This window comes from Camelus dromedarius, chromosome 14, assembly GCF_036321535.1.
Source record: "Camelus dromedarius isolate mCamDro1 chromosome 14, mCamDro1.pat, whole genome shotgun sequence".
In the NCBI taxonomy this organism is placed as follows: Eukaryota; Metazoa; Chordata; class Mammalia; order Artiodactyla; family Camelidae; genus Camelus; species Camelus dromedarius.
Genome location: NC_087449.1, coordinates 60213791 through 60236072, shown reverse-complemented (window position 1 = coordinate 60236072; position 22282 = coordinate 60213791). Strand labels below are relative to the sequence as shown.

The 22282-nt window shown below is 55.5% G+C and overlaps 1 protein-coding gene across 5 annotated transcripts; it reads right to left on the bottom strand.

Annotated features, from left to right (window-relative positions):
* Window positions 1-887: 887 nt before the first annotated feature.
* ARHGEF19 (Rho guanine nucleotide exchange factor 19) lies at window positions 888-22083 on the bottom strand. Of its 5 annotated transcripts, none has more exons than XM_064494022.1 (20): window positions 20427-22083; window positions 16353-16484; window positions 14234-16084; window positions 13128-13214; window positions 11831-11903; window positions 10334-10777; window positions 9605-9886; window positions 9325-9433; window positions 9173-9249; window positions 8566-8828; window positions 7635-7795; window positions 7369-7521; window positions 6973-7102; window positions 6753-6827; window positions 6480-6569; window positions 6142-6302; window positions 3998-4156; window positions 3597-3676; window positions 1881-1985; window positions 888-1464 (listed from the first exon to the last, which is right to left on the bottom strand). In XM_064494022.1, the coding sequence occupies exons 3-20, from the start codon at window positions 14333-14335 to the stop codon at window positions 1307-1309; spliced, it is 2709 nt and encodes a 902-aa protein (XP_064350092.1). In that variant the 5' UTR covers window positions 14336-16084; window positions 16353-16484; window positions 20427-22083; the 3' UTR covers window positions 888-1306. The 5 variants fall into 5 exon arrangements, with proteins under 5 accessions (XP_064350092.1, XP_031320003.2, XP_064350094.1 ...); XM_031464143.2 differs by lacking the exon at window positions 20427-22083 and adding an exon at window positions 17005-17262; XM_064494024.1 differs by lacking the exons at window positions 14234-16084; window positions 16353-16484; window positions 20427-22083 and adding an exon at window positions 17005-17224 and having other exon boundaries at window positions 11831-11947.
* Window positions 22084-22282: the final 199 nt, after the last annotated feature.

Genomic DNA, 22282 nt, shown 5'->3' with positions numbered 1-22282 from the left:
AAAGACAATTCTCTTCTTCCATGCTGGATGTGAATGAAAAAGCCCTTGGAAACTTTAGGATGAAGCCAATACCAAGAACAACAGAGCAGAGAAATAGAAAAAGCTGGGATGTCAGTGACATCATTTAGCCACTGGATCAAGCCTTGCCTGAAGCCCATCCTGCTGCTACACTTCTCAGTTGGCTGAGAAATGGCCCCCCAAAACATATCCACATCTTAGTCCCTGGAACCTGTGAATGTTATAGGATAGAGGGGAGGTGGTTCTTTGCTGATAGGATTTAAAGAAGGGTTATGGGTTGGAGAGATTATGTGGGTGGGCCTCAAATACAACCACATGTATCTTTATAAGAGAGAGGCAGAGGGAGATTAGGCAGACACACAAAAATGGCAGTGTGACCATGGAGACAGAGATTGGAGTGATGCGGCCGCAAGCCATGGAAGGCCGGCAGCCACCAGAAGCTGGAAGAGGCTGGAACAATTCTCCCCTAGAGTACATCTCCGCTGTAAGACGGAGCATGGCCCTCCTGACACCGGGTTTGGGCTCAGTGATACTGACTTCAGACTTCTGGCCTCCAGAACTGTGATAGAATAAACCTCTTGTTTTAAGTCACCTAGTTTGTGGTAATTTGTTAAAGAAGCTATAAGAAATAAATCTAAGAACTAACAAATTCTCCTTAATATTTAAGCCTATTTGAATCGGATATTTTGTTAATTGCAGCCATAAGCAGTCTAACTGATATACAGCCCCTCTCTCACCCTCCTCTGGTTTAGAGGTGAACTCTGCAGAAGGCCAAATCCCCACTGGGAGGTAGCCAGAGACCTTCCTGATTTTTAGCTGGAGAAACGGGGCTGGAGAGGAGGCAGCATCAGATGGTTCACAGACTCCAAGCAAAGGCATTATGGGAGTTTATTTACAGACAAGTCACAGCAACCAGGGCCCACAAGGGCTCAGGCCAGAAGACTCCAGATATACATACACATATAGGCCCAGCACCCAGCAGCACCAGAGCTGGCCCAGAGTCAGGCAGGGTCGAGAGCAGGAAAAGGAGAGGGCCCAAGTCCTTGCCAGACATCAGAGGTCACATGTCGTGGCCCCCAAGCCAGAGGAAGAAACTGCCTTCAGCTCTGAATCTTGGACGCCGAGGAGCACGAAGACAACCCCTCCTGTGTCCAGCCTGTACCCTCGATGCCAGGCCTCAGAACAGAAGCCCCAGCAGCAGCAGCTTGGGGCATGGAGGCACCGCAGGCGCCTCCAGACCTGTCCGGGAGCCGAGTGTGGAGCTGGTGTCCCAGGCCACGGCTGCCCATCACATGGGGGGCTCCCCCAGTTTGCTGGTGGCGCTCGTGATCCGCTTATTCTCCCGGAGGTTTCGGAGGCGGGCACTGAGACTGCTGATCTCTTCCACGTAGGCCTGGGGCACCCACCCCTTCTCACCATCTGCCAGGCGGACCCCCTCCAGCCAGCCTAAGAGCACACAGGCCGGAAGCAGCATCAGTGGCATCAAAGGAACACCAGGGCTAGGTCTGCAAGGGAACGCCTAGGCCCTGATGCAAGCCTCGTCTGCACCCCTGTGGCCGAGGCGACATCATCTCAGCATCTCCCAGCTTCAGGAAGGAGCATGCCTCTAGCAGACTTGTGGATGAACTTCTGACCTGTTTTTCCTGATATCCTCTGAGGAGGGATTTCCCACTCTCCCTCATCACTTACTCTCAATCCTACATTTTTGCAAGCAGGAAGTTCCTCCTCTTATCTAACTTGATTCTTGCATGCTGTGGCTGACCAACACTTGCATAACCTTTTCCTGTGAAGTCTTAGCTATCTAGCTACCTCCTGCCCACTGAAGCCCCATCAGGGAGGCCTTCCCAGGAGGCCCGTCTCACCATCACTGGTCCGGGTCCTCACTGCCAGGATGTCAGTCTTCTCCAAGGTCAGCTCATCTGGCTGCAGTGCCTTGTATGTCCTGACACACTGAACCTGGGGGCAGTCTGAAAGCCCAAGGGAGAGTGAGGGAGTCTCCAGGGGAGGATGGGGCAGGGTGAGGCAGGGAGAGGCAGTAGGAGGAAATAAGGGGTGGGAGGGTAGCCGCTGCTGCTGCTTTTCCTCTGCCCACCCTGGCCACTCCTCTCTCACCCTAAACACAAGCTCTAGGTGAATCCGTTCCTCTTGGCTTGGATTACTGCTTCTTGCCCTGGGCTGTCATCTCCCCAGCTCAATTCAATGTTTTGCTTCTGACCTCCAGGTCAATTCAACTGCCCCCAGACAGCCCCACAAACAGCCATGGTCCCTTCATAGGCCCCCTGATGCTACTTTGGTGTTCCCTCCAGTCCATCCTTCTCAACTGGGATTCAAGCCTCATCACTCCCCCATTTATCACCCTCCAGGGCTTCCCAGTTCTCTTAGAATAAAATCCAGAGTCCTTTCCAGAGTGTGCAGAGCCCTGCATGATTTGGGGTTGCCCCCTTGTTAACCCCCTCACCTGCCCTCATCTTCCCCCCTCCCCCTCGCTCATGAAGCCCAGCCACACTTGTTGCCCTGCTATTCCTGAAACACTCTAAGCTCCCTCTTGCCCCAGGGCCTTTGCACTGGCTGTTCCCCCTTCCAGGAATGATCTTCCCTGGATCTTTTCATGGTTCCCACCACCCCCATCCTTCAAGGACCTTCCCTGACCACCTCTTTGGAGTGGGAAATTAACCCTCCAGCCCAAACAAGACCTTTAGCTCAAACCAGAGAATCTGCTCCAATCCGAGCCCTCAGCTCCTTCAACCACACTAGGTGGGCTGGGAATATCAGAAAAACCACAGGCCTTGGGGCCAGACCAGGCTGGAATCCCAGCTTTTTGACTGTGTGACCTTGGGCATGTTACCTAACATTACTGGACCTCAGTTTTCTCAGATATGAAAAATGGTTCTACTTAATAGGGCTGTCACGAGGATTAAATAAAATAAATGCGTATACAAAGCCCCCAGCACCCTGGCACATGGAAGATACCAGCTGGAAATGAGTTCCCTTCCTTCCTTCATTAGCTCAGCCCTAACACCCTGCTCAAAAACCTTCCAGAGCCACTTGGTCCCCACTGTATCAAGCTGCTCTCTGCACCCTGGCTTACCAGCCTCATTTCACACCTAGAGAAGCCTCTGTATTAACAGAGCAGATCCCTTGCCCTGCCGCCACCACCCGCACACCCCCACCGCTCTGGTGCCTGTCCTCTCTACCACTGATGCAAAGCTAGAGACAGACCTGGGTTCCAGTCCCAGGTCGGCCACTTACTAGATGAACTCGGACATGTCACTTTACCTCTCTGACTCTCTGTTTTCTAATTTGTAAAATGGGCTTCTGAGAGGACGAAATGGGAGGATGTAAAAGGCAACGTTATCTCCAGGGTGCTGCCTGTACGTGGAGGTTGGTCTGTCCTATGTCAATCCTGCTTGTCCTTCGAGGTTTCGCAGAGCTGCCCCTGACTGCCCCCAGCCAGCTGATCTCTCCCCCCCCCCCCCCCCCGATGGCCACATGGCACCCAGGACTGGAGGAAACGGGAGAGCAAGGAGGTACCCAGCCGAGGGAATGTGGCCCTAGGAGGGGAAGGTAGCATCGGTTACCTTCCCCCTCACTCATGACCTCCTTGTCCTCCTGGGGGCTGGAGGGACACATGGCTGAGATCCATCGCTGCTTCTCACTTCTGTGGAGAGGGAGGCTGAGTTGTCACAACATGCAAACTGCAGTCTCCCAGAGCCAGGGTGGTGAAACCAGGGCTGGGAGAACTGGGTATGATGTCCAGACCTGGAACCAAGGCCATGTCCTCTCTACCCCAGAGTCCCCCACAGCACTGTTCCCAAGCTGGTGCCCCATCCAGCTCTGAGCATAAGAACAGAACTGGTCCAGAACACCCTGGGTGCCAGCTCTGCCCATGTCCAGCCTTATGCCACCATCCTGAAGCCAGAGATAAAGGGCCTTGTGCCTACCTGAGGGGTCCCCTCTCCCCATACCCAGGCCCACTCACTCCGTCCGGGCCCTCAGCAGGAACTGGTGCTTTGCATGTTGCCCGTGGAGGAGTTGAAGGAGGAACACGTGGCCAGGGATGCCCTGGAGCTTCAGGCTCAGGTCCTTCACCTGCAGCTCGGCCATCTTGGCGTGGACAAAAACGGCAAACTTGCCCAGTCTGCAGGACCAGAGGAGGCCAGGTCAGCCTGGCCCATGCGCAGGCTCCCAGCTACCCCACCCACTGGCAGGGAGGAGAAGGGGTCATTGGTCCCTCTAGGACCCCCTTAAGGGAACTTGGCTGCACAGGGCATTGCCCCCCAGCAGCCAGCAAAGCCCCTAAAGGGAATCCAGAGCTCCATTCCCACTGGCTCACTGACAGAGGTGGAAGGTATTGGAGACCAGTCCCTGACCCCCAGGCACGCTTTCTACTTCTCTCTGAATCTCTCCCCAGAGCCCCTGTTTCAAAGAGCCAACTGGGCTGTTCCTCTAATGGGCTGTTTCATGTCTGACTCTGACTGGTATAGAAGCTGAATTTTGTCTCTTATTTGCCACTGTATCCCAGTGCCCAACATGGCCAGGCCCGCTGTTTGGGTCTGATAGGTCCTTATGGGAAGGATAGGTAGGTGGGGAGAGGATGTTCCATAGGTTCCTTCATCTCAACCCATCTAAATAAAACCATTATCTCCCACTTCAAACCAAGTCCCTTCATTGTCTCCAATTCAGTGAAGGATGCCACCAAGTTGCCCAAGAGGAAACTCAGTCCTCGTTCTCAGCTCTATCCTCCCTCTCCCTCACACCCAAACAGCAGCTATATCCTATCTGTCTGTCTCCTTATTGTCCCCAGGATTCACTTGTTCCCAAGCCCCCTACCACTTCTGGAGCATCTACTCTCATCTGAGCAATTACCAGAGCTTCCTGTCTCTTCCTGTTCCCCTTCCAGACCATTCTCCAAATTGGCCAGGAGTAAAGTGTCACTCCTCTGCTTAACTCTCCATGCTCCCTACTGCCCTCACAAAGTGGAACCTCTCTGCCATGACTTTTAATATCCCAGCTTCCCTCTCCTGCCCTTCCCCTCTACAAATCCAACCATATCAGGCTTCATCATCTCTCAAACACATTCTGCTCTTATACTCTTCTGTGACTTAGCTATATCCCTTCAAACTCCTCTACCTGGAAAACTCCTACTTATTCTTCAAAACCCAAATCAAATGTCCCTTCCTCTCTGAAGCTTACACTGATTCTCATCCCAAATCAGGGGATATTACAGTACAGTTTACCCTTCCATCAAAACTTTGAACAGATGGTTACTAGGATGTATTTTCATTGATCTGAGAGCTCCTGTGAACAGAGAATAAGTCTCATTCATCATGTCACCAGCACCCTTTGGACAGCCCAGGATAGAACAAAGACTCAGTGATGCTTTATTGAATGAACAAATAAATCAGAAATGAGCTCTTTCCATAGCATAAGATGTCCATCCTTCATCCCATCCAGCCTTAAGTCTTACTTCATTCAAGAAGTCTTCTCCCTCATTCTAAACTTATAATAAGCACAGCTAATACTGAGTGAGTGTCAGTATGTGCCAGGCACTGTGCTAAACTCTTCATGTGTTATTATCACATTGAATCTCCCTACATGGTAGTCTCTATTTCCTAGATGGAAGACAGGATAGTACAGTAGTTAAGAGCTGGGATGTGGCATCCGACAGACCAGGCCTCCTCCCAGCTCCTGCACTTACTAGCTCCATGATGTTGAGAATAACAAGGGAGCCTACTTCCCAGGAAGATGTTTAGAGGACTAAAGGGAACAACCCACATAGCATGCCTGGCACAGAACTGGTGCTCAGTAAACGTTGGTGATTATCATTATGACTCAGGGAAGAGCTAGAACTCTAGGGCTGTGCTCCTAATCTCTGCTCCAACTGGCTTAAGCTCAGAGCAGCTTCAAGTCCTCTGCACATAGTCCAACCCTGGTTTCAGGTTCAGAAGATGAACTTGCCTGATCTTTGCCTTTCTTGGGGGAGCCTCCAAGGCTCAGGGCGCCCTGGCAGCACAGCCTGACACAGGTGAGGGCTCCTGGGCCCAGTGATAGGTTGTGAGCCCAGTGGTGGGGAAGAAGGGAACCCCACCTCAATCTACCTCCCGCCCCACCACCCCAACTCACTCCTTCCGCCGAGAGAGCAGCAGGCAGTCGTTGAAGAGGTGCAGGTAGACCGCCTTGCTGGACAGCTTCAGCTTGGCAGGGGGTGCTGCAGGCAGTGGTGCCAGCTCCACCAGCTCCCCGTGCCGAACCAGCCAGCGGGCCTGAGAGATCAGCGGGAAGATCTGGGAGGATGGAGGAGGCAAGGGGGAGTACACATCAGGCCAGGGGCAGCAGGGAAGGGAGCACAGGGCAGGGGATGGGAGGGTGTGGACACTGAAGAACTGGCCTGCAGCCCCCAGGGAAGGAGGTGACAAGAGATGCCCCTTCGTGCACCCCATCTCCCAGCTCAGGGTATGCACCTTGCCCTCAAAGTGGATCTTCTTGCTAAGGTGGATGAGCTCCTCTGTCCTCTTCATGGACTGCACACTAGCGTTGCACTCCTGCACCAGCTGGGGAGGCCATAGGTGGGTAACCTGCAGCACCCCTGTAGCCCTCAACCCTGGCTCCCCTGGCCCAGCCTCAGGCTCCCACCTAGGGACCAGAGACACTGAAGGCTGGAGCTCCTCTAGAGACACTCAGGGGTTTGGGGGAGGCCCTTGGGAGCCTGACATCCCCTGCCCCACCGAGCTCACCTCCTTGAGTGCATTGAAAGCCTTGGTGGCCATGTCTTCATCTTCAGAGCCCTGTGTTGTCCGCTTCAGGATGTTCTAGAGGGTGGGGTCAGTGCAATGAGGCAGTCTGTGACCTCCCCCAGTGACACTGCCTAGCCCTGGGTGCCCAGAAAAGGCTGTGGGGGGCACATCAGCATTTCCCCCACCCAGCCCTCATCACAGCCTGGTGCCCTCCGGGTACCTCCACCAGCATCTTGAGGCGTGTGATCCTCTGAAACGGCAGGATGAGGAAGGAGGTAAGGGGCAGGCGTTGGCACACGGGAGATTCCTCCAGGCGAGCCAGGATGCTGGGGAACTTGGGGTTCTCCAGGCTGGAGAATGGGGAGAGTCTGCGATCACAGGTAAACCTGAACCCCTGGGATCCATGACTCCAGCCACCCATTGGTTCTTCAGATGCCTTCTCAGCACACCCTTCCTGTCCTTTGGGGTTGAGTCTAGCCTTATCCTGGTCACAGAGCCCTTTTCCAGTACCCCTCCCCTCCCGGGTCACCCCTCCCCACCCAATCCTCTGTACCTATTGCTGCCTGAGACTCTCTCTATCCTCCCCCACCTCCCCTTTCAGAGCCCCCAGCCCTACAGCAGGCGCTGGTAGGTGCGCTCCTGATAGGCCTGGTTGGTGACATAGGGCAGGTAGACGCGACGGAAGGCCGGGCAGTGGTACAACACAACATCACACACACTGAAGCGCAGGACATCTGCCTCCAGCCGCTGCTCCAGGTCCTGTAGGAACCTGAAAGGTCAGCTGGGGGTCAGGGCCAGGACCCGGATAAGACCTCAGACCTGGGGGCCCAGTCAATTGCAGGCTCGGTCCGTGACCCCAGCGAGGACAGACCACTCCCTCACCTCTCACTGGTGCTCTTGACCTCGGGCAGTTTGGAGAACAGCCACTGCTTGTCCTGGGCCCCCAGGCACTCATTCAGCTCAGCTGAGCCTAAGAAGTGGCCCACGGCCACCGACAGGCTGTGAATGTATGAGGCCTCCGACGTGATCAGCTCAAACTTGGCCTGAGCGAGGGCGGACGCAGGGTTGAAAAGCCCACACCAGCCTGAACGCCCTTGCCTCGCTCACCACGCGCATCCCAAGCCCTGGACACCACCTCCTTTGACACAGCTGCATTCCCGTGTCTCCTCCCCTTCTCTAGCCCCTCCCCTAACCTGGTGCCAGGCAGGGATCTGGGACCCGCCTCCTGCTGCTTGCAATTGTCAAACCCAGTTTGCGTCCCCAGCTCCGCCCATCTGGCCGAGCCCTAGCCTTCTGAAGACCCTGCCCCTTCAGTGGCGCGTCCTTCCATTAGTCCCGCCCCCTGCCGACTCCGCCTCTGCCCTTGGCCCCACCTAGTCCCGGGCACACCTTACGTTTTGCGCTCTGGATGGCTCCCCTCTCGGTCCCTGCCCTATGGTAGGCCTCGCCCCTTGGCCCCGCCCCTGACACCGCCCCTCCATCGAGCTTCCCCTCTCGCCTTTGGCTCCACGGCTCCTGCGTCCTAGCACGAGGCCAGCCCCACCTTGTCAGGACCTAGACTCACCTTCCTCATTGACAGTTCCTCTTTTATGGCCCCGCCTTCCCCGCTGGGTTTCATGCCCACCTGCAGTTTGCAGGCCAGCTGGCTGGGTACCCCCGTGGCCCGCGTTCCTCAAAGTCCACCTACTGCTGGACTTTGCCAACCACCTACTGCTGACCCCGCCCCTTCTATGCACCTCCCACTGTGGGCCCCAGGACCACCTCGCTCCGCGGGCAGCCCCGCCGGCCCCACCCCGCGGGGTCCCGCGCCCACCTCCTGCAGTTTGCAGTCGCGCAGACTCAGCGTAGCCAGGACGCCGCTGCCGCGCACGTCGGGGATGTCCTGCCACAGCGAGAAGGTGGAGCCTCGCGCCGAACGCTGCGCCCGGAAGGAGCTGCTCGGGGAGAGGTTGGCACGCGGCGGCCCGGGCCCCTCCTCCGCGCCCTCCGCCTCTTCTCCAGGGCCCTCCTCCTCGCGCTGCTGCCGCCGCAGTTCGCGGGCGCTGGCCACGTCGCTGTATTCCTGGTAGAGGACGGCTGGGCGGGGAGAGGGGCGAAGGAGGACCGTGGGGCTCCTGCCGGCCTGGCCCGGCTCCTCCCTGGCTTCCCCCTCCCACCCCGTCTCACCCAAGGGCCCGCCTCACTTAACTAGCCATTTCAACGGTTCGTATAGCGGGACACAGTGAATTCATTCATTCACTCACTCATTCTACAAACACTGCTTGAGTACCAACTGTATGCTAGCCCCTGTGCTGGATACTGAGAGTTCAGTTCTCTCCCTCTCACAAAATCCCTACCTCTCAACTCTCCAAATCCCAGCTTCCCAGGACCCCCAAGCCCCCAACCCCTTCCTCCATGATCACGTCCCACGTCCCACGTACAGTTAAGGAGGAACCGTGACTGGCGCCGCTCGCTGGCGCTCCTGGAACCCAGAGCCGGCTCTTCCTGCGCATCCAGCCTAGGAAAGGAAGTGTCGGGGCCCTTCTTCGCCGGTACCCCGCCTTGGACCCGAGCCCGGAGTGGGAAGTAGTACCTGGGCTCGGGCCAGCTGCCATGGCCCCTGCTCAGGTCAACAGGGGCTGACATCGCCATAGCGTCCACCCTCATCTCTATACTGCGCGACTCCATTGCAGACGCTTTCCCTGGAGAGGGCAAGAGCTGAGAGAGGGTGGCCCCAAGAGTGGTGCTGGGCACTGGGGCACCACACTCCAGTTAACCAGCCCCCAATCTCAGGTATCCAGTGAATGTGAGCTGTGCCCCACCCCACATCTGGCTCTTGGGCTGCTCTTAGGGCCCAGGGGAGGAGCTGGTACCTTCCTGGGCAACTCCAGTGCCTGACCCTGGAGTCAGTGCCTTGGCTGCAGAATTCCGCCCCAGGCGCAGGGAAGAGTGCAGCCGAGTCATCAGCTCAGAGGCTGAGAAGCGCCTCCGCTCAGGCCCCTCGAGGCCCACTCGGGTGGACCCAGGCATTTCCAGCGGCCCAGGCTCCTCTGTGCTCAGTGCCTGCTCTGTCACCCGGCTAGGCTCCAGGAAGACAGGATGGGCCTCGGGGCTCACAAGGGCCTCTTCACGCTGGTACACCCGCATCTTGCGCCCTGCAAGCGGCGGGGTGAGAGCAGAGGTTGGCATCCAGTGGGTCTCTCCCCACCTTCTCCCTGCAGCTGCTCTATGGCCCTGAGCATCTGGGGGACATGCCCAAGAGAATGGCCAATGTTTTTGCCAGGATCTTTCTCCAGAGTAATGGGATCAACAAGAGGGGTAGAGAGAAAGCACCGTGCCTGACTGCCTGACTGCCTGACTGCCTGACTGCCTGACTGCCTGACTGCAGTGGGCAAAGGGCCAAGGAGCCCAGGATAGCCACTCACTTTGTAACCTCAGACAAGTCACTTGCCTTCCCTGAGCCCCAGCTCCCTTATTGCTAAAATCTATCACTTGTCCTGCCTATTTGGGGAACTCTGGGGCTTAAAAGTCCTAAAAGAGCCACCCAGGCTCTCCCCTATCTGCCCCACTAGGCTACCACTCCCCCACCCAGAGTGACTCACAGGCTGACTTCTTCTCTGAGCCATGGCTGGCCCGGCGCTGTGGCTGTGGGTGCTGGGAAATCCAGGGTCCCTCTGGAGCTGGGGCCTGGGCACTAGGACAGTGTGGCCAGCTGCCAGCCCTGCTGGGCCGCATTCCCGCACTGGCAGAGATCTCAGTGTCTGGGCCTCCTGGGGATGATGGCCATAGCAGCCCTTGGAGAGGAGCAGGGGTCCCCAGGGACCAGCAGCTGCCAGGCGCCTGCAGCTCCTCTGGAGCGACGAGGAAGAGATCCAGACACACAGGACTTGGGGGCTGCAGGGTGGGCAACTGTACAAAGGACAGACTTTCCTGCTGGCACACAGCTACTGGGTAGTGGGCAGTGCCAGGTGGCCCAGCCAGATGGGACTGGAGGGTGGCAGGTGGCCCACAGTCCATTCCTCTGTTTCTCTGCCACCCACCTGGGCCTGCAGAGGAGAAGGCATCAGAGCAAGACACAGGGTAACAGGGCGGGCCAGCAAGCCACCATGTCCTGGAGGCCTGGACAAACCCTTGTGTACACATGTGTACACACATCTGTATAAGCACTCTCACACCTAATTATATAGTAAAAGCTAAGGCTTACTTGGCATTTACTGAATGACAGGCCAAGTACTTTCTACATATTATTTCATTTAATCCTCACAATAACCCTGAACTGATACTATTACTAGCCTCATTTTATGGTGAGGAAAATGAGGCACAGCAATTGTTATTTGGTAAATGGTGGAGCCAGGATTTAAACCCAGGCAGTCTAGCTTCTGAATCGGTGCTTTTAGGCACCTTGCACATTTCCTAACTCTCACTGGGACATGGGATCCGACACAAACTGTCACACAAACTCCTGTCTGTCCACACTCATGCACACACATTTTCTCCCGAGCACACACATTGACACACACACTTTCACAGATACACTCAGACATTTCAAATTCATAGGCTCATACATTTGCACACTTTTTTACAGAAGTCCATATATTCACTCGGATTTCACACACACATGCTGACCCACCAGGTAGTCACCTATCCACTCAAGCTTTCTCACACTGCTGTTCCATTCACACTCACACACCCTGCTGCAGATACAAACACACAGACCCAGAAGTCCTTGCTTTGGTGTTATCCAACCTCCCTTCCCAGGCCCGGAGTTGCAGCCTTCAGCCCTGAGTGGTGCCCACACCCATGCCAAGCTGGCTGGGAGAGTCACAGACTGGCAGGCGGGCCACCACCCAGATCAGACTGGGTCATCCCAGGAGAAGGGCAGGAAAGTGCCCCAGCCCCCCAGCTTGGGGTGAAGAGGGGTTCTTCCCTACCCTAGCTCCCAGCCCCAGGATTGGGCCAGGCTGAACGGGCCTTCTCTGGGCAGTAAATCATCCCCAGGGAGGCTGCTGGAGCCTCAGGACAGACCTAATGATCAGAGGTCTGAGCCCCCAGCCCTTGCCCCGTGGCCCTTCGCAGGCTGCCCTCCCGCAGCCCCTCACCTCTCCAGCCAAGGCCTGCTGCTGATGTTGTTCGGCTGCTCCGGCAGGGGAAGCCCTCTCTCTGCCCAGCTGGCTGGGGGAGATCCCACCCAGACAAAGAGTTTGATTCATCAAACCCTGTGGTGAGGCAAGCGGGGAGGGAGGGAGGGAACAGGGAGCGGGCTGGGCGGGGGCCTACCCTAGCCTGGCCTCGCTGTGGGCAGGCTGGGCAGCAAGGACCCCCCCAGAGGCCCCCTCAGGCCAAAGGGGTAGTGCCCAGCCTGGCAGGGCCAGGATACCCAGGAGACAGAGACGGAGAGACTGAGGGATTGGGACTTGGAGAACACAGACCTTTTAGACAGCAACCCAGAAACCGAGACCCTAAAACACTCAAAACCAGAAAACCACAGATGCTGAGACATTCAGGGATCCAGAGATGGAGACAGAGAGACAGAGACAATGAAAATTTCAGACAGACTATATACTCAGAGACAGATGTGAAGCCCAGAAAAACTCGGGGAGACAGATGGGCAAATGTTTCATGCCCTGGGGGGTTTCCAGTCTCGTGTGGAAGCCAAAAATGAAAACAGTTACAATCCAGGTTGGCAAGAGCCAACCCAGAGGAAACTTCAGAGTAGGGTGCTGGGCTCATCTTGATCCAGGCATTCCAGGAAAGCTTCCTGGAGGAAGTAATAGCTAACTGTTCTGGCTGAAAACCCAGGGACTCAGTGCACAGAGAGAAAGACAAAACTTTGGTATGAGAGAAACAGTAACAGTATCAATGACCCTGGGAGAGTGGGAAGGAGGGGAGGACCCAGTAGGGGACAACTGGATCTGTGACTGGGCCCCACTGTGCACAGCCCCTCAACCTGCTTTCCCCCAGCTCTCTTCATCCCCTGCCTGGAGTGAGGGTGGGGTGGCTGTTCCTAAGGAACAGTTCCTCCTCCAGGCCCTCCCCACAGGAAGCAAGTCTCTCAGTTTCCTCATCTGGTAAATAAGATAGTCATGCCAACACTAATATGAAAATTAACAATAATGCATATAAAGCACCTAGCACATAGTGGGAGCTTTGTAGTTGATAATCATTCTTTTGAGGATTATTAGTCTTTCTGTTGTTGAGGGATGGCTTGGGCCATCACATGGATAGGGAAACTGAGGCAGTGACAGTGAGACACACCCTATTTTGTAGAAGCATGTGGCAGGAGACACAGGGGACCACTGCCCAGCAGACAGGTCTCTTTCTCTGCCAGAATCAAGTCCTTAACACAGGAGTCCCCCTTGCATCTGTGGGTCCACATGTGGCAGAATATACACATACCTCTGCTCCTTTGTATTCTGGGAGATTCTCTCCACTTGGGTTCTGGAAGCCCCTGGAGGGTGAGGAAGAACCCCTCACCCTTGTCAACTGCAGGGAGAAATGAGCAAAACATGGGACCCTTGGGGCAGGAGCACCCACTGTTAAAGTCTCAGAGGAGAAGGCTATGTAAATGGAGGGGGGTGTGTAAGGCTTCTGGTGGGGGTGGGGGGTGGGGAGAGACAGGCTGGAGGCTGGTCCCTAGGGAGGAAGTCAGGAGGGAGTCAGCCTCCACCTCTGTCCTGGCCAAGGGGCAATGGGAATGACCCATCTAGCTGGGATGCCAGCTCTGTGGCCTTCCATGGATGTGATCCACTCAACCTCAATGCTGGGGACCAAGGAGAGCGCAGAACTATGTTCATAGTGTTTATAGCTTATCTCTGCTAGGCAAAAAATAAGAAGAAAAAGAATCTCCGGAAGAGACTAGCCCCAGGTAACAGGGACATTACCTGCCCAAGATATGAACACAGGATACTATAGTGCCCACTAGGCAAGGGTCATTCTGGAACCCACAGGGGAAAACCCCTGCCAACGTTCAAGGCCCTGTGTTGACACTGATCAGCTGTGTGGTCTTAGGCAAATCATAGCCTATGCCTGGGCCTGAGTGTCCCCATCTGTAGGACCCCAGCCACCCCATCTAGGAAACCTGTGTCATCACAAATGTCTCTGCAGGCTGAGAAGGATGGGCAGGGCCAAGGAGGGTCCCTGTTAATCACATGGACAATGGGCCCATTTGGCAAGGCTGGCAGAGAGAGTCCTGGCCACTACCACAGTCTGGAGAAAGAGGCTCTGGCCTCCTATACCCAGCTTTTCCCTGCCCCCTCCCTGGTACCCCTTGCCCTGCTGCTCAGAGGAGTAGGGCCAGGGCAGGGCCCCTCTTCTCCATAACCAACAAGGCCAAGTGGGAGATCATGGCTGGAAAGTGGATCCAGGCCAAGAAGGTTGTGGAGCCCCAAGAGGCCGTAAGTGTGTGGGGATCAGGATAAGAGGCCAGGCAGGCAGCACAAAGGACTCATTTGGGAAAACTGGCGGGAGGAGGATGGGGTTGCTGGCAGCCAGGTGGGCCCTACCTCAGCCAGGGAGCTCCGTCCAGCCTCCAGCACGTCCAGGGCTCCAGGCCACCCTGGGGGCTCTGGGGTTGCAGCCAGGTCCTCAGGGGGCGATGTCAGCATGGCCCTTGAGCCAGGCAATGCAAGCTCCCAGGTATTGTGTGGGGCAGGGAGAGGGGAGGCAAGGGCGGAGGGAACCTCGCAGGCGGGCAGGCGGCTGTCTCAACGTGCCTGCTCCCCGCCCCCCTTCCCCAGAACCGGTTTGGCCAGTCTGAGGCACAAGAGGGGGGCTGGAACAATGGGAGTCCTATGCCCAGGAGAGGCTCTGAAGGACCCCAGACTAACATCTTAAAGATGGAAGAGGCACTGCTTTTCCTCCCAGGAGACAGGTCACCCATCTTCTGGAGCTTCCCAAATGTGAAACGTCCGCAGGGGGCTTCTTGGGGCTGGGGAGCATCCTGGGACCTTTGCAGAGAAACTCCCATGCCTTAGACTTCTCAGGGACCCTGAGGACTCTGCAGTGTACTGACTCTCTCAGAGCGGGCTACAGCATCTATAAAATGGGAACACTTGTCTCTATGGTTGGGAGACGAAAATTGTGGAAGTCTGTGATGTGACCATCTGGCACCATCCTGGTCACCCTTGCAGCATCCCAGTTCCTCATGAACCATCCATCCTCCCTTGCTGCCTATAATGACCCACCTCACCACCTCCAGCAGCCTCCTCCACCAGACTTCCCAGGCTCTAGCCCACACTGAATGAACCCTCAAAAAACCAATTCAAATAGCCCAAGTAGAACCAGCCTTTAGTAAGGAGGGCCTACTCTGTACCTGGCATGCAATCTTCACAAACCTGAGAAAGTTGGGAAGTTGCTTTCTCCCTAATACTACCTGCCATTTATATGAGCACTTGGTAATTGCCAGGCACTTAATACAAGTATGTATACAAATACTAATACTCATGTTGCTAATAATTCTAATTGTACACTGACTATGTGCCGGCCACCCTTCTGAGCACTTCACATCTATTTATTCATTTAATCTCCACCGCAACCTTAGAAGATAGATACTGTTATTTCTCCCACTTAATCAAATGAGGAAAGGAGGCTTGCACAGGTTAAGCACATTATCCCATTTAAATCTCCCATCGGCTCTATGAAATCCCTATCTCACAGATAATGACATTGAACTTGCCCAAGGTCACACAGCAAATAAAAGTCAAAACTAATATTCAAACCCAGGTCTGTCTGACTCCACCACCAATTTGTGTCCTTAACCACTGCCCAGTACTGCTTCACTGGGCTTTAGGAAGGATCTGGTGAAAAGTGTGTGAAAATCCATTGGGAAGTATCTCAGCTGATCTAGCTAAGCTCTTTTATTGTTATTTACACACTATAGGCTTTGATTAGCACATGGGATAAGAGGTCCACACCCAGACACTAATGAACTCTCCCTACCAAATGGTGACCACTCGGTTCAGAGTGGTTAGGTCCCTTCACTCCTTCATGTCTACTTTGGCCCCTCAGAGCATCATCATGTAATGAGAAGACACTGCACAGAGTGAGTGGGGACCAGGTGTCCATGGAGAGATGTCACAATGGGGCACAAAGAGAGGTTTATTGTCAGCACCGCACATAGAGCAGGAGACTGGGAACATGGAGAGGCAAGGCAGGACTAGGGGTCTTCAGAGAACCCTAACCCTCTCATCCCAGCTCCCAGGCAACCTTGAGGCCGCTGGCCAAGGTACTGCCCAGACCCCTGGCTGGAAGCAGAGGACCCCAATGAAGGAAGCATCTTGGGGGAACTAGCGTCGTGGAAGGGCAGTCTCTCCTCACTCGCCTCTACGTCCTGGGCTCCAGGGACAGCGCCCCTGCTGCAGCAAACAGAAAGCATGGCTAGGTTAAGCTGAGCAGGAGGACCCTCCAGAGCAGAAACTACTCTGGTGGAAATAATTTAAAAGAAGGGGCGTGACAAGGACGGGTGAAGGGCGGGGCCAAGTGGAAATTAGAGGGCATCTGGCCAATCCTCCCTCTGGGCGAGGCCGAACGAAGGGCGGAGCAAGAAAGTTGAGCTTAGCCCTGAGGGCGGTTAGAGGGGCGTGGTCATACGGGATGGGGCCAGGGTCCGCGGGCAGCGCTGACCGAAAGCAGTGCCACCCGGTTGTCTGCCAGTGCCAGCTTGGCCAGGTAGCGCCCGCGCTTGATCTTGGTAGCCAGGATGGCTGGCACGTCGGGCACGAGCCAGACGATGAGGCTCAGGAAGAACACCACGTGCTGGGGAGAAGGGAGGCCAAAGAGAACGATTGCCTTAACAGTCTTAATTTGTGGAGCGTTTACTAAATGCAAGACACTATTCTGAGGATTTCCGGGTATTCATTCACTTAATCCTCACAATAACTCTAGGAGGTGAGTAGATTACTTCTCCTGTTCTACCTGTAAAGAAACTGAAGCATAAAGAGGTTGTCATTTGCCGAAAGACACAGAGGTATAGTTCGAACCCCTTAACCTTAGGGACCCTGTTAGAGTCAGGGCTAGAGAAAGAAGATCTTAAGCAAAGCTGGAAGGGGCATGCTTCCTCTCCTTCCTCCAGGACTGCTGCCAAGAGATAATATTAGTATAGTCATGACATTAATTCACTGAGCACCTACTATGCTGTGCAGATGCTTGCCACTGAATCTTCCTAGCGACCCAATGAAGTAGATCCTATTCTGTAATATACCCCATTTACAGCCATTCGGCGGCACAGCCTGAACTTGGACCCTGGTCTGTTCAACGCACAGTTGGCTGAGCCTACCTCGAAGACGATGATGAAGCCCAGACGCACAGCCAGCAGCTTCCTTCCAGTAGAAGAGGATGAGATTCCCCTGCGTGTCGCGAAAGGCCTTGTGCCTGGGAGCAAAGGGCGTGGGGTGCCGCGAGGCTCTCGACTCCGCGCCTGGCACTCTCGCGCCTCCTCGCCCTAGAGCCTGGCCCTGCCCGGTTAGCACATATCCTGAACTAGCTCTACCCTCTAGTCAGCCCCTCAGACTCAGCTTCCTGCCCTCCCACTTAGGCCCCGCCCCACCCCTCCCACAGGATCCCGCCCCGCCTCTAGATTCAGCACCCCGCCCCCAGCCAGGCCAGCGGGTCCACGGGCTCAGGGCCCCGCCCCTCCCAGGCAGGCCCCGCCCCTCCGCGCTCCGCCCCGCGCCCGGTGGTGCTCCCGCCTGCAGGGTGTGTGGTTGCCCTGGGCGAGGTAAGCGGGAGGTGCGGGCGCCAGTGCGAAGCTGATGTGGCCACGCAGCTGGCTGTGGTGTTCGTACTGGTACAGGGGACGAGGCGGGAAGTCCGAGGTGAAAGGAATGAGGAAAGCCTGCAGAGGGGCTTCAGGGCCTAAACTCCTAACTCATCCCAACCTGAGTCCAAACCCACTCCCGCAGACAGAATGAGCCTGAACCCCAGGATTCTAGCTCTCTGCCTCTATTTCCCAATCTTTGACCCTGATTTCCAGCCTCAGCCCCCGTTTCCCTCTTCCTAGTCACTGATCTTCATTTCCCCTGACCCTGTATTCCCCTTCTCTGCCCTAGGCTCACATTCACAATAATGGAAAAGTGGGCCTTGGCTTCAAGCAGGGGCAGCAAGATCCCAACGCCCTGTGCCCGCTCAGCCACCGGCTGCCTATGCTCACGAACGTGTGGGCATCCAGTCGGATCTCCATCCAGTTGTTGAGCAGAGCAAACAGGGGTGCCAGTGGGAAGGGCGCCACGAAGATGGTGATGAACCCAAACTGCAGCTCTGTGAGCTGGGGAGTGTCAGGCCTGGGGTCACTTCCTCTGCTGGGCTAGGCCCCCAGAGACCTTGCTGGGCTTGGTACTGCCGGGCCACTGCTCACCCGTCTCCAGGTATTCGTCAAACAGGCCTTCACACTCAATGAGCTTATAGTCCTCCTGCCCGATCTGGGTCTCCCACCTCCCTGTCTCTTCTGCCATCAGGCCTTAAGCTTCCTGGTGCAGGGGGCAGGGAGACCAGCCAATGCCATTCTATCCTTCCCATATCCCTTTGAGATAGGTACCATGATCACTCCCACTTTACAGATGAGGAAATGGAGAGTCAGAGACTTTGCCCAAGGCTCCTCAAGTTGTAAATGGTGGGTCCAGGGCTCAAATCCAGTCTTGGAGTCCAGGGCTCTCAACTCTGTGCTTCCTACATGGCCATTCTCCATCTCAGGAATATCCTCCCCCCTCTAAAATACTAACAGAAAGCCCTCCTCTTTCCTGTTCAGCATATCACTTAATCTACTCAACTCTCTTGGAGAGGTAGTATCACCCCCTTTGTACAGGTGAGGAAACTGAAGCTTAGAGAGAAGAAATGCCAGAGCTTACAGGAGACAGAACTAGGACTTTTGTCTGTGTCCTGATCTCTGGTCAGGGAGGGTTTCTGCTTTGTTCTCATAAAAAGGCCTCCCCCAACTCCCACCTGATTAGACCCAACTCTGTGCTCCCAGGTCAGTCCTTGTGCTCACTGCACGACAAACCTCTCCACGTTGCTGATCAGCTGTTTGCCCACCATGATGATGAAGAGCTGCTAAGCGAGCTTGAGAAGGCAGGTTTCAGGGCCACACTGAGGTTGGCAGACACAAGGCACCTTACTCAGGGTTTAGGGTCTTGCTCCCTCCTCCTTGGAGGCCCCAGAGGCAGATCCTACCCCTGCCAGACCTGAGGGAGGGATGCCCAAAACCTCCCTCAAAAGCTGGCCCTTCTAGGGGTACTCATATCCTTGTTTTGTGTGCCGAACAGTGTGCCATACTGAACGGGATATCCCACAAAACTGTAGGCCCACTGCTCTGTTGCAATGTGCTCTCTCCCTCTGGAGCCAGGCCACAGCTAAACTCCATGCTGAGGCTGACACCTCTCTCCACTGTACTCCTGATCCTCTGGCCTCCCACCCACTGAGAGATAACCCTGGTGACCTAGATGCTGGGAGGCCTTGTTCCACCACCCCCAGATAAGCTATGTTCCCAAGGCCTGTTGGGACCATGGCTTATACCTACTGCTCAACCCATGAGAAGCCAATAGTTACTTCCGGCCCAGGAACAGGGAGTCATGCTGTTGGGGGATGGGTTCTTTTGGTGATTCTCCCTCTGATTCCTGCCAAATGACAATGGCAATTAAACAGTTAACACAACCTCCTGGGAGCCTAGCTCATGAGGATCTCTGACCCATCCTTATTAAAAACTGGAAGCTCCTGAAGGGAAGGCCCAGATCTGGTTCATTCCTGTGTCCCTAGCATCCAGTCCAGGGTGCTATGGAAAGGCCACCATAGAGATGGCCATGAACCCAAATGTCAGCAGTGGGAGGTGGGTGTCAGGCCTGGGCCATCAATGAGGGTTGAGTGAATGAATGAATTCAGGTGTTAAGAGTTTCACATTTACCCAATGTTGTGTTGGTATATTACAGTTAAGAAAATTGAGGCCCAGGGCAATCAAGGACCAACTTCAAGGTCAACAGTAAGGCCTTGGTAGAGCATCAAGGATGCTGCCATTCTGCTGGATCATTTCACTGGGACGCAATAGCCTTGTGGGGAGGGGGAGGTCCTCACTTCTCTTTGAAGAATGCCACATAGAAGGGAGAAGAGTAGAAATTGGCAAACTGGAAGATGAAGACTTTGAAAGTGAAGGCAACTTCCTGGAGGGTCTGGGTTCTGTGCATCTCTGGGCAGATGATTCTTCGACTTGTGCAAGCGACTTCAGCACTTCATCTGTAAAATGGGCTTTACTGTAGTGTAGTGTCAACCCCATAAAGGAGCTGTATTGATTAAATGTAAAGCACTCAGCCCAGGGCCTGCACACTGGCGGTGCCCAATAAATGGGAAACAGCAGCCACTACTGTATGACGCTGGCCTACTCAGGGTCTATCTCCACGTTTGTAAAATGAGGGTGCTAGTTCAAAGCTCTTCTGAAGGCGGCAAGGGCCCGCGCCCGCAGAACCGTATCTGTCACCCCTGGGAGGATCGCGACGGGAGAGGCTCCGGGCTCTGGCCCACTCAGAGGCCCTGGCCTCCCAAGAAGTGCAGTTCCACCGCCGAGAGCCGCGCCGACAGGGCGCACTTTGCCCAACTGAACGCGGCCTGAGAGCTGCTTTTGTTCTACTCGGAGGCACTGAGCCTGCGCGCGCAGCTGCAGGTGGGAGCAGAGGGCCAGGGAGGGGTCAGCCCGGGGGGCGGGGTCTTCCCAGTTACCTGTGACTCTGCACTTGTCTTCCAGGCGCGACCTAACCCGGACTCGGACGGGTCGGCAGAGCTGCTGCGGCGCCTGCGCCTGTGCAAAGCTCTGCAGCAACGCTTGTCCAATAAGCCGCTGGACTTCTACACGTGCACCTTCCGCGGCGCCAAGCTAGACAAGTGAGGCTGACGGGTGGCCCCCGGGTGGGCGGGGCCTCCGATAGAGGCGAGGGGCGCCAGCCGCAGTCTTAGTCAAATCAAGGCTCCTTTGCTCCCTCTTGGTTTGCCAGGGAGGCAACTCCTGCTTAACTCACTTTAGGTCTCAGGCGTGCCCTTTCCGCAGCCTGGGGTCCAGGCCATGCCCTAGCAGCTCCCCGTCCCTGATTCCCACTTGTTCAATCCCCCTCAGGTGCTCAACTGACTGGAACGCACCCAGCTTAGGCTGAGCTTTGTAGGTAGTAGGACTCTCTGGTTTTAGCAACTGGTAAGTTTTATCCCTGTCTTCAGCGTAGAGACTGCACTCCCGTTGTATTGAGCCCCGGATTTGACAGAGAGTTCAGCTTCTGACCCCTGCTCTGCTCACAGATTCCTGGGCAGCGATTCCCACGACTCCTACTTCTCTAACACACAGAGGCACCAGAGGTGAGAAGACTGCCTGTGGAGGAAGGTCCAGCTGGAACCTTAAGGGGGCAGAATTGATGCCAGAATACTTTCTGGCAGGTGGCAGAGATCCAGGCCCGAATAGTCTACAGGAAACAGAAATGTGCAGAGATGGGCATTGCTCATCTGCTGGCCGAGGGAGTCTATGCTGCAGCCTTCCCCACTGTATGAGGGAGAGATGAGGCAAGCCTAGCCATCTCCCACTGTGGAGGCATATGGAGAGAATTCTGGGGCTTTGCTGCAGCCCTTTAGGGCTCCTTTGAACTGCTGGGGTACCAGGTGCCTGGTGCAGACCTCAACCCTTAACAATTAACTCTATTCATAGTGGGTGCACTGGGGATGCTGGTACAAGTACCAGCCCCTGGACCACATACAAGAGTACTCTGAGGAGAAGGAGGCTATCTACTCTGCCTGATTAGGTGAGTCTGGTGCTGGGGGTGAGGGCTGAGAGCTGGGGTCGAGCACAGAGATGGGGGCTCACGAGCGTGCTGTCACCCCTGCAGGTTTCTACATAGCCTGCTGCCTGCTTCTCTTGTGGGCACCCTGGTCTTTATTTCTGGCCTAGTCACCACGGGCACCGACATACCGGCCTGAGTGACTGGGAGCGGGAAAGGGGAGATGGGTGGGCAGAGTCAGCTGTCTGGTTGAGGATAGACCCTGCCAAGATGGGTACCCTTTGCTCATAGGAGATCTGTGCCAGCAGGTGTGCATTCCTCATGTGCCCACTCTGCAATACTTGTGCCACATGGAATATTTCCAAGATCTGCCCCATGGCCAAGGTGAGCCAGGGAGTGGATAGGTGTTTGGGACCCAGTACCTGGGCCTGGCTACTGGGAAGGCAGTGCTGGGCCAGGCCCTGCAGTGTGCCCTCTCTCCCTCCCTCGCAGCTGGGCTAGCTCTTTGACCATCTGGGAACTGTGTTCCTCAACATCTTTATGTCCTTCTGGGCCATGGCCTTCCTGGAGCACTGAAAGCACAGGAGCATCACCTTGGCCTACCACTGGGACTGCGGTGACTTCCAGGAAGACGGTGAGGTGGGGGGAGGCACCAGCATGGTATGTATTTCCCCTCCTACAGGCAGCCCCAGGCTTCTGGTTGGAAAAGCAGGACCAAGTGGGAACCTGTGAGGGGCTAGACGCAGAAGACAGCATTAGGGGATGAGGAGGAAGAACAGCCCGGGGAAACGGGTGCAGAGGGCTAAGAGCATCAGAGTT

Coding starts and splice junctions, on each gene's coding strand:
- ARHGEF19 (XM_064494022.1), bottom strand. CDS start 14,335: ATGCTGACATCGCCCCCTGAGGACCTGGCTGCAACCCCAGAGCCCCCA. Junction 7,103..7,368: donor CGCACCTACCAGCGCCTGCT/GTAGGGCTGGGG, acceptor CCCATTCTCCAG/CCTGGAGAACCCCAAGTTCC. Junction 3,677..3,997: donor CTGCTGAGGGCCCGGACGGA/GTGAGTGGGCCT, acceptor CCCTCTCCACAG/AAGTGAGAAGCAGCGATGGA.